Genomic DNA, 10,702 nt, shown 5'->3' on the forward strand with positions numbered 1-10,702 from the left:
TATACTCAAAATATTATTTTTTGTATCAAATCTAAACAAATTAATACTCGAATATTATATATTAGTACCATATTTTCAATTTTTTGTACCAATTTTCATCCTAGAAAAAACGTGTAGGTCCGGGAAGTGCAATTTTTTTTTTTTTTTTGACTTAAAGAGTGTAAACACCTGTTTTTTCTTAGAGATACTAAACACACATTTGAATTTGGATTTAGAAATTTAAAGTAAATTTATCCTTGATATAATCACAATAGTCTTAAATTAATCATTTTTTAATGTCGCCCCTTGCATCAAAATGTTTTCCCCAAGTGTTGTCACAAGACTCACAACTTCATATTTGATATTTCGATTTCATTCCATGTACATATTAATTTCAAAATTTTCACTAATTTTTTCCACTTTCCAATTAGCTACACAATTATAAATACAACAAATCTTTAACTAAATGAAGTATTTAATTTTATTATTTTGTAAAAAATAAAAAAGATATTACACATATACATGTAATATTAGACGTATGTGTACTGTTAGCAGTGTATATATTAACACAGATGGACAAAGTATACAAAAGTACGAGGCCTGACACGAGAGTCCTCTGCTTCTGGGCATGGCGACGAGCATGAAAGGTTACTACTCAAAGTTTATGTCTTTTTGTCCAAAAAAATAAAAATATTACGCAATCAATTTTTTTTAATTTTTTTAATATGATATGAAATTAATGCTTAAATAGATTTCGACTCACTTAAACTTCAATTCGATTTTCCAAACAATACTGGGCTCTCTAATTATCATAATATATTTATTGAACCTTTTCCATGCATAACTAAGTACATTTTTCAAATTTTAATTTCAAAGTTTCAAATTTTATTTCAAATACTACTCCCATCTCAATTATACATGCCACTTTTGTTTTTTTTAAATGCTTTTCCCAAATGTATAATCTTGTAATATATTCAACAATATTTTTCTACCCTATTACTAATATATATCTCTATGCAAAATGTGTTAACTATTTTTGTTGAAAAATGAATATAAAATATGTATATAATTTATTTTTTCAATATTTTTTCTTTTGTCATACCCCAAGAGAGATGAAAAGAGAGTATATCTTTAACTATTTTAAATTTATTATTATTATTTTTTTTTTGAAAAAAATAGATACAGAAGTATACAAGTAGCCGTGCAACCCCTTCCTCCTTCAAACCTGTTAAAGGCATTGATTACAGTAATTTTTGCTTCGTACAATGACGAAAATTAAAAGCTAAAAGCCCCACACCCACGCACCGCACCCCTTCTTGAATTAAATTTACATACATTTCAGTGCTTTGCTTTTGCTGCATTTCGTTGATTCCATCTCACCCCTGTTCATTTTCTTGATTTGTCAACAACGCCCTTCTTTTTTTGGTTTCTGTTTCTTTCTGGTTTCTCACTTCAAGTGGTAGATTTTTTGTTGCTGAAGGATTGGATTCAGATACGACTACCGGTATTTCTTTCAGATTACAGCAATTTTTCAAAAATTTCTTGAGTTATTTGGTTTTGTGGCATTTTTTTTTGGTGTGTGTGTCTTTAAAGGTTCATTTTTTGACATAAAAAAAAAACCGATTTTGTGTTGAAATTAGAAAACTTTGATGGGTTTTTTGTTTTGTTTCTGGTAAAAGATTAATCTTTCCAGATTTTTAACTTCACCACACACATTTGTGCGTGTCTCTTGTCTCGGGCAACGTAAATTTAACTTAATTTAAAATTTTGCTGCTCTAGATTACGTTGATCTTTGTTTAAAACCTTTTCATATCTAAGTTTTTTAATGATTTTTATTTAATTTTTTTGAAAAAAAAGTGGTCTCTTTTTGCAGAGATCAAAGTACTTTGGCTTTCCTTTTTGTAATTATACTTATTATTTATATATCATTCCTTATCTCTTTAGTTCCTTTGTGGAGTATATGCAGTTTAGACTCAGATGTGACTAAAGTACATGCATCTTTTCTTTTTCTTAAGCAAACCCTTAATCTTCAACAAGCATTTTGTATTTGCTTTTCCGGTTATTAATTGTTTTTCAATTTCAAGAATTCTTTGTTCGAGTACATGGATCTCTCCTCGAGGTGCACATGAAACTGTTGACCCAATCTTTTCCTTTCTTTAAATAAAAAAAAGTAAAAAAAAAAATCTCCAAGTTGTTGCCACCAAATTTTTCTTGAAAAAAGCAGTGTTCTTTTTGTTACACATATTAGATAGAGTTTAGTTATATTTCTGAAGTGTAATTTGTGAAAATTTAAGTAAAGATTATGTCATGTACTGTTGAATATTTTGGATGCTTTTTTTGCTGATCTTAGGTAGGTGGACTTTTCAATGAAAGTGATTTCATTTCTTGTCTCTATTGCCTATCAATCTTTGTTTTAATAATTAGTGATTATTGCTACTTTAGCTTGTGGGCCTGTCAAATCCATTCTCAAAGACAAAATTTGGATTTCGATTTGCACTAAAATAATATTTGTTCAAGTTAGATCTGCTTATGTGCCACAAAATACTGTTTTAATAACTCAGATCTTTCTTTTTCTAATATAGGTGGATCAAATTTGGTACCATTCCCCTCTGACCTGAATATTAGACTTTAATTGAGGTTGTATTTTTACTTGCAAAGGTCTTGCATTGCAGCTCGTTTTATGAAGTTTATTTCTGCAAATTTTGTCCCATTCATTATTCATGTGACTTAATATCTTCGTTTGAGAGGTGCGTTGTGGTGCACCCTTTAATCGAAGTTATACGGCAAATGTTGGTTTTGTTGTGATTAAACATGCGTTACTCGTGTATTGTATTTGTCCTTTCGGTTTTCATTTGAATACTTATGCTTGGCTTTTTCTGGCATAATTTTTTTTTCTTTCATTCAATGCTATTGTCTGAAGACTTGTTATTCAAGTTCCAATGGTTTTTCTTTGTTGTTGTTGTAGCAATCAGGACCTGGAAACTCATCATTCTTCGGAGCGTGATTTTCTCATCGACAGCATAGTGCAATTACTATGGTAGACCTGAAGATAGGAGTTGACGTGATTGGTGCTCAAAATCTTTTGCCTAAAGACGGACAGGGTTCATCTAGTGCCTTTGTGGAGCTTTGCTTCGACGGTCAAAAGTATCGTACAAGTATCAAGGAAAAAGATCTCAATCCGGTGTGGAATGAGAGTTTTTTCTTCGATATATCCGATCCATCTGCCCTCAACACTCTTACTCTTGATGCTTGCATCTACAATAATGTGAAAGCAGCTCAAACTAGGTCCTTCCTTGGAAAAGTAAGCATCAATGGGACTTCCTTCGTTCCCTACTCTGATGCGGTTGTCTTGCAGTATCCTGTTGAAAAGCGCAGTATCTTTTCTCGTGTTCGTGGGGAGCTAGGACTGAAGGTTTATGTTACAGATGATCCATCGATAAAGTCATCTGCTCCTGTTTCTGAGGTTGAGGAAACTCAAGTGACCCCGGAGCACGTTGCTAAACCTATCTCCAATTCAAGTCAAAATGTTAAATCAGAGGCAAGACACACATTTCACCATCTCCCAAAGCGTGAAAAGTCAGAACCACAGAATCATGCTTCAGCATTTTCAGTTCCTCATCAAACAACTAAATATGTGGCAGACGAGATGAAGGCTGCTGAACCACAGCCTTCAACACTTGTTCGGGTTCAATCAGCAGCATCGGCACAACCAGTCGACTTCTCGCTTAAGGAAACAAGCCCTTTTCTTGGAGGGGGACGAGTTGTTGGGGGTCGTGTGATTCGGACAGATAGGACATCTGCAGGTACTTATGATCTTGTTGAAAAAATGCACTTCCTTTTTGTCAGGGTAGTCAAGGCTCGTGACCTTCCTGCCATGGATGTCACTGGGAGTTTAGATCCGTATGTGGAGGTGAAAATCGGAAACTATAAAGGTGTTACCAAGCACATTGAGAAACAGCAAAATCCATTGTGGAATGTGGTTTTTGCCTTCTCGCGGGAGCGGATGCAAGCATCTGTGCTTGAAGTAGTTGTCAAGGATAAAGATCTCATGAAAGATGACTTTGTCGGCTTCATCAGATTCGACCTCAATGAGGTCCCAATGCGTGTTCCACCAGACAGTCCTCTGGCTCCTGAGTGGTATCGACTCCAAGATAAGAAGGGAGAGAAGACAAAGGGTGAATTGATGCTTGCAGTTTGGATCGGTACTCAAGCAGATGAGGCATTTCCTGATGCATGGCACTCTGATGCAGCTACACCAGTTGACAGCTCAGCTGCTGCATCTGCTCTCATACGTTCAAAAGTTTATCATGCACCACGCTTGTGGTATGTCCGGGTACATGTTGTTGAAGCCCAGGACTTAGTACCATCGGAGAAAACTCGATTTCCTGATGCTTATGTTAAGGCACAGATAGGCAATCAAGTTACGAGAACGAAGCCGGTTCAGTCACGAAATTTCAACCCCCTATGGAATGAGGAGCTGTTTTTCGTTGCTGCAGAACCCTTTGAAGACCATCTTGTTCTGACAGTCGAGGATCGTGTGGCTCCTGGGAAAGATGAAACGATCGGGAGGGTCATTTTACCATTGAGTATGGTTGAAAAACGTGCTGATGATCGCGTTATTCACTCTCGTTGGTTTAATCTTGATAAGCCAGTTGTCGTGGAGGTTGATCAGCTCAAGAAAGAAAAATTCTCAAGTAAGCTCCATCTCCGGGTTTGTTTAGACGGAGGCTACCATGTTCTTGACGAGTCGACTCATTACAGCAGCGACCTTCGGCCCACAGCAAAACAACTTTGGAAGCCTCCAGTAGGGATCTTGGAACTTGGTGTGTTGAATGCTGTTGGGCTTCACCCAATGAAAACTCGGGATGGGAAGGGCACTTCGGATACATATTGTGTGGCAAAATACGGGCACAAATGGATCCGAACCCGTACTGTTGTTGACAACCTTTTCCCGAAATACAATGAGCAGTATACATGGGAAGTTTTTGATCCAGCAACTGTCCTGACAGTCGGTGTCTTCGATAACAGCCAATTGGCCGAAAAGGGTCCAAATGGAAACAAGGACTTGAAAATTGGAAAGGTTCGTATTCGAATTTCAACTCTAGAAACGGGTAGGGTCTACACACATTCTTATCCACTGCTTGTTCTCCAACCCAACGGTGTCAAGAAAATGGGAGAGTTGCATTTGGCACTACGATTCTCATCAACTTCTTTCGTAAACATGCTCCACGTTTACTCGCGACCCCTACTTCCGAAAATGCACTACATAAGGCCTTTCACGGTCATGCAGTTAGACATGCTACGCCACCAAGCTGTCAACATAGTGGCCATGAGGTTGGGTCGAGCCGAGCCCCCACTTAGAAAAGAGGTCGTGGAATACATGTCTGACGTCGACTCACACCTTTGGAGCATGCGCCGAAGCAAAGCCAACTTCTTCCGGCTAATGTCGGTCTTCTCAGGCCTGTTTTCTGTAGGGAAATGGATGGCTGATATCTGTATGTGGAAAAACCCTGTGACAACCGTGCTCGTGCACGTTCTATACCTCATGCTAGTCTCCTTTCCGGAGTTGATCCTACCTACAATTTTCCTTTACATGTTTCTGATAGGAATATGGAACTTCCGGAACAGACCAAGATATCCACCCCACATGAACACCAAAATCTCACAGGCCGAGGCTGTCCATCCTGATGAACTCGACGAAGAGTTCGACACATGGCCAACGTGTAAAAATCCGGATCTGGTCCGGATGAGATATGATCGACTGAGGAGCGTTGCTGGGAGGATTCAGACCGTTGTGGGGGACATTGCGACTCAAGGAGAGCGGTGCCAATCTTTGCTAAGCTGGAGGGATCCTAGGGCCACGGCTATCTTTGTTACTTTCTGCCTCATCGCAGCTTCAGTTTTGTATGTCACGCCATTTCAGGTCATTGCAGCATTGGGAGGTTTGTACATGATGAGGCACCCGCGGTTCCGGTACCGACTGCCTTCCGTGCCGGTGAACTTCTTCCGGCGACTTCCGGCTAGGACCGATAGCATGTTGTAAACTATATGTTATATATATGTTGGTTTTGGACATTATTTTGGATTGGGACCCTATTCTAGGTGTATGTTTGTAATGACTTTCCATGTGATGATTGGCATTTTAAAGTCGGACTTAAATTTATTATTATTTTCTTGGACCAACGGCTTAAATTATTGTACTTGTTATTTGATCTTGTTATGACAACAATTTTTAAAACAAAAGAGTCTTCTTATGCATGTTCAGTCTCTATATTTGTAGAGAAAGATAATATTTTTTTTGGCACAAAAAATAATATATTTCACGAGTTAAGTGGAGTATTATAAGCACGTGCACGTATTTTAAATACTTAAAAACTTTAATTTCTATGGTATTGTCTTGCTGACTCAATTTTGTAAAATTAATTTATAACTCATGAAAAAATATTATTTTTATGCTATAATTATTATTTTTCATTTCAAATATAGATCGGATATAAACTCGTCTCATAAATGTATATATGTGAAATTGTATCATTTTGATTCAACATCTGCACATTATGAATACAAACATTTGACTCTCAAAAAACACAATATTGTGATTATCATAAATATTGAGAGTTTCATTTGAAATTCCATATAATACATATGAATTCTCGAGATTTATTTTTTCGAAACAAATCAAAGTGAAAAAATTCTTGAATTTAAAACATTTTCAAATGAAAATTTGCTAACTTACAATCCAAAATGTTGATTGATAACATAAAGTCTTGACTTTTTCATAGACATCCCACAAATTTATTTTAATTTTTAAATTAGACAGGACACACAATTTTGTAGGAAAACAAATCTTGATTTCCGCCTCCAAAATTAATTTGAATCAATATATTTCATTTTCAAGTAAAGTCAGGTTCAGCAATTTACGTAATTGGTTCAAATACCAGAAGCTAGATTATAGAAGGTAGCCAAAACATCAAATGAAAGTGGATCGTTTTTTTTTCATTCCCGAGGAAGTGCATTACCTCTAAGCCCGAGACTTTTTCTCCTCGGATCGGAGTCGGTCATTCTACTTACCGCTTCTTTTCCCAGCCAGCCTACGGCACCTGAGCTGCCATCTGATTACCCGTGGGATCTAATGGAACGCGAGCACTGGCGTATAGCCTTCTTGGCTTAGGCTTTCAACTAAACAACATGGCCGCTCCTGAAATCTTGTTGCTGGAACCCCCCCGCAGGGGGCCGGTGGTGGGTTGAAATAGCTTCCCCCTCGTGTAAAAATCTTAATATCAAATCTCTAAAAACCTATTTTATTTTAAATCTTAACTATAAATAATAGATGTCCTATATTTCAGTTTTTTTTTTAAAATAATTAATATATATTATTTTTATTTTGAAGTTGTATATATATGTTTTTAATTGGAGATAAAATTATTATAATTGAGTTTTGAATTTGATAGTTGGTCTACATACCGATCTATTTTATGATCATAAAAATTGTCTAACATGAACATATACAAGTAAATAAATATTTTATTCGATTTATTATTTAAATAAATATTATATCTTATGTCAAAAATATTAAATTTTATTTTTCAGTAAGTTTTGAATCGAGTTATGTGATATGATAGCCGACTGTGTTTTATGATTTGTAGAGCTTAGCTGTATGCACATGGTGGGAGGCTATGCTTCCACGTAGCTCTAATTTCACCGTACACGTGATAATACGCAACCTCTATTTATTCTCTTTTTTCCCCTTTGGATCTTTATGTATTCTTGAGCATTATGCTCTATTTCTCGACTCGGCATTTGATTAATCTGAACAAATTCGTCGGACCTTTGAGTTCTTTCTCGATTTTGAAGAATACCCATTTCGTTTCACCACCTATTCCTTCGTTCTCTCTTCCTTCGCCGCCAGCCGAAGCTAGATTCGCGTGTACTTCAGCTGTCTCCGCTGTTTTCAATTCAAGAAAACCTTTGTTTCTGGGCGTGAGAGTAGATCGCACGATGGCCAGCCAGTCAGCCCCGCCTCAATCAGTTCACGACTTCACTGTGAAGGTACTTTTTCTTCTCTCTAATGTTTAACCGAGTGGGTTGAGTTCTTTATATGTATATCCTTTTTTTTTTTTTTTTTTAATTTTATTTTTGCTCTTTAGTTTGGTGTGAAGGATGTGAGGTTATTATTTTGTTGATATTGGAATTTCTGATATATTTCGTGCTTGGAGAGGGTAATTTGTTTGGTGTGATTGAAAAGATCGTGGGTTAGGTAATGCCGATATGTTGGTGGTTGAAATTAACTTAATTGGTTAGAGTTTGGAAGAAAGAAGAGGATGAGTTTGTAGTAGGGCAGGCTTGTCTGGCTGAACAGCCTCAAGATTTCAAATTGCATTTGTAAAAGCATTAGATATGATCTTAAAAATTTGATGAGATTTCAAATTTAATATAGAGAATATAAGTTTCACTCCCACAGATTTGTTTGACTAACCCCTGGTCCAATGTCCAATTGAGATGTCCTTTCCTACAACTAGCTTATGCTTTTCTTTTTGTGTCCATTTTTTCATTGATAATGTTGGTGGTTGCAGGATATCAAAGGAAATGATGTTGATTTAAGCATTTACAAGGGAAAGGTCCTGATTATTGTCAATGTCGCCTCGGAGTGGTATGATTTAGCTATTTTGCATTTCCCTTTTCTATGTTGTACTAAAGAACAATGGTTTAGAATTCGGGCGTAGGAAAGGAACCCTTCCGTGTGCCCTCGAACCTTTATGTTATCTTGCATGCTTGGGATTGCTTTTTGACTTGTGCTCACTATTTAGGCCCTTTCAAAAAATATTCTTGGGAAGCTAATGTTTAGTTGTTTTTCTTATTTGTTTGACATGCTTGAGACAGGGATACAAATTTTTGAAACATGCCTGCAGGTATAGATGAACCTAGATAGTCAAGTATTTATCTACAGTATACTTGCCACGTATTACTGGCTTCTGATGTCTAAATATTTTCTATGATATACATGCAGGGATTTTTCTTAATTATTCAAGCTTTTGTGCACCACTTGAGTATAAGCCATTCCAATTTAGTTTCTGTTTGAATTAGTAGTGCATCTGTTTACATTCCCATGAAGAATTGGATGTGATTTCGTCTCTTATCATTTGCAGTGGCCTGGCCAACACAAATTACACTGAGTTGGCCCAGTTGTATGGAAAATACAAGGATCAAGGTCTGAAATTTTTTGTCTAATTCTCTTTCAATTTTTTTTGTTGCATTTTGTATTTTGGAAGTAGCGAATTTACTCCTGCTACAGAGCTTTTCAAGACTCAAAAACAGGAGTTCAAAAAAAAAAAGTACTCCTGTTTTGAGGCTTGAAAAGCTCTGTAGCATTATTTCTTACAACAAATGCGTATTTGAAGCTTGCTGTGTGGGGGTTTAATTTTATCCCATAATTCGTGTAATTTTATCCCTGTATGATAAGTCTCCATTATGAGCAGGTTTGGAGATCTTGGCATTTCCATGCAATCAGTTTGGTTCACAAGAGCCTGGCACCAATGAACAAATTCAAGAGTTTGCTTGTACTCGCTTCAAGGCCGAGTATCCCATTTTTGATAAGGTAAAAATTATATACATCGTGGGTTTCCTTTAGTTGGTGTTTCCCGGACTTCTCACTTTGATCAAATTATCTGGATCGTGAAATATCTCCTCCCTATCGTTGGCTAAGCTGTTCCAACATAGCTACAAAACAACCTTTACCTGTCGTGTCAAATGTACAGGTCGATGTGAATGGCGCCAACACTGTCCCATTATACAAGTTCCTAAAGTCAAGCAAGGGTAGCCTCCTTGGGGATGGTATCAAATGGAACTTTGCAAAATTTCTTGTCGATAGAGAGGGTCATGTTGTTGATCGTTACTTACCCACCACCTCTCCTCTCAGCATTGAGGTAAAGACCCGAAATCATGTATATGTAGGTTTTTTCTGTTTTGTGGCACTAGCTCCTTTATAAACAGATAACTTACAAATTCCTTCTCGTGAAAACTTTGCAGAAGGATATTAAAAAGCTTCTGGAGAAGGCATAAATAAAGCCGTTTTCGGGTTTGTTCGGGCTTAGATGAATAAAATTCCCATTCGAGGATGTGGATTCTGAATAAAACGTTGCGAGTTCGCGAGTTTCGTGCGTGTTTAGGATTAATGCTGGGTACGAACTAATGTGAGAAACCTTTTATGCATATGTAAATGTATCAGTATGTATGGCAGCTGTTGTGCTATGACATTTTAGCTGAGAATTCACTGGTTGCGATTGACTTTTCTGTTGTAATATTTTGTATGCTGATAATAATTTTTATGGCACGTCTCTCCATAGAAACCAGTAAAATATTCACCTTCACATTTTAAGGAATACTTCATCCATTTGAACGGTCTTTGCATAATAAACGAATCGAATTGAGCCGAATAATGGTAAAATTTTAAGATTCGTATACGGTTCGATATAAGTATATTTGAGTTTGAAGTCGATTTGAAATTCGATAATTTCAAATATTTTAGTTAGAGTTCGGTAAATATTCAAACTCATTTGTGAACTATTGTTCGGATCGAAATATTCAAACTCATTTGTGAACTATTGTTCGGATCGAAATATTCAAACTCATTTGTGAACTATTTTCGATCAACTATTGTTCGGATCGAAATATTCAAACTCATTCACTCATTTGTGAACTATTGTTCGGATCGAAATGTTTGTAA

General features: G+C 36.5%; 2 protein-coding genes across 5 annotated transcripts; both read left to right on the forward strand.

The window, feature by feature from the left end:
- The first annotated feature begins 1,234 nt into the window (after positions 1–1,234).
- On the forward strand, positions 1,235–6,148 carry LOC140871789 (multiple C2 domain and transmembrane region protein 7). Of its 4 annotated transcripts, none has more exons than XM_073274491.1 (3): positions 1,235–1,483; positions 2,562–2,619; positions 2,945–6,148. In XM_073274491.1, exon 3 carries the CDS (start codon positions 3,014–3,016, stop codon positions 6,020–6,022), a length of 3,009 nt encoding a protein of 1,002 aa, XP_073130592.1. In that variant the 5' UTR covers positions 1,235–1,483; positions 2,562–2,619; positions 2,945–3,013; the 3' UTR covers positions 6,023–6,148. The 4 variants fall into 4 exon arrangements, with proteins under 4 accessions (XP_073130592.1, XP_073130593.1, XP_073130594.1 ...); XM_073274492.1 differs by having other exon boundaries at positions 2,562–2,616; XM_073274494.1 differs by lacking the exon at positions 1,235–1,483 and adding an exon at positions 1,779–2,098.
- Positions 6,149–7,672: 1,524 nt separating this feature from the next.
- Positions 7,673–10,304, forward strand: LOC140871553 (probable phospholipid hydroperoxide glutathione peroxidase). Its single transcript, XM_073274102.1, has 6 exons — positions 7,673–8,028; positions 8,553–8,629; positions 9,126–9,187; positions 9,456–9,574; positions 9,735–9,902; positions 10,006–10,304. The coding sequence occupies exons 1-6, from the start codon at positions 7,756–7,758 to the stop codon at positions 10,036–10,038; spliced, it is 732 nt and encodes a 243-aa protein (XP_073130203.1). The 5' UTR covers positions 7,673–7,755; the 3' UTR covers positions 10,039–10,304.
- The last annotated feature ends 398 nt before the right edge of the window (positions 10,305–10,702 follow it).

This window comes from Henckelia pumila, unplaced genomic scaffold (genome assembly GCF_033568475.1).
Source record: "Henckelia pumila isolate YLH828 unplaced genomic scaffold, ASM3356847v2 CTG_461:::fragment_3, whole genome shotgun sequence".
Lineage (NCBI taxonomy): Eukaryota > Viridiplantae > Streptophyta > Magnoliopsida > Lamiales > Gesneriaceae > Henckelia > Henckelia pumila.

What these genes read in the sequence shown, in the direction of transcription:
- LOC140871789 (XM_073274491.1), top strand. Translation starts at nt 3,014, where the DNA reads ATGGTAGACCTGAAGATAGGAGTTGACGTGATTGGTGCTCAAAATCTT.
- LOC140871553 (XM_073274102.1), top strand. Translation starts at nt 7,756, where the DNA reads ATGCTCTATTTCTCGACTCGGCATTTGATTAATCTGAACAAATTCGTC. An exon ending in GTCAATGTCGCCTCGGAGTG is followed by an intron (nt 8,630 to 9,125) that starts GTATGATTTAGC and finishes TATCATTTGCAG; the next exon opens with TGGCCTGGCCAACACAAATT. An exon ending in TGGAAAATACAAGGATCAAG is followed by an intron (nt 9,188 to 9,455) that starts GTCTGAAATTTT and finishes CATTATGAGCAG; the next exon opens with GTTTGGAGATCTTGGCATTT.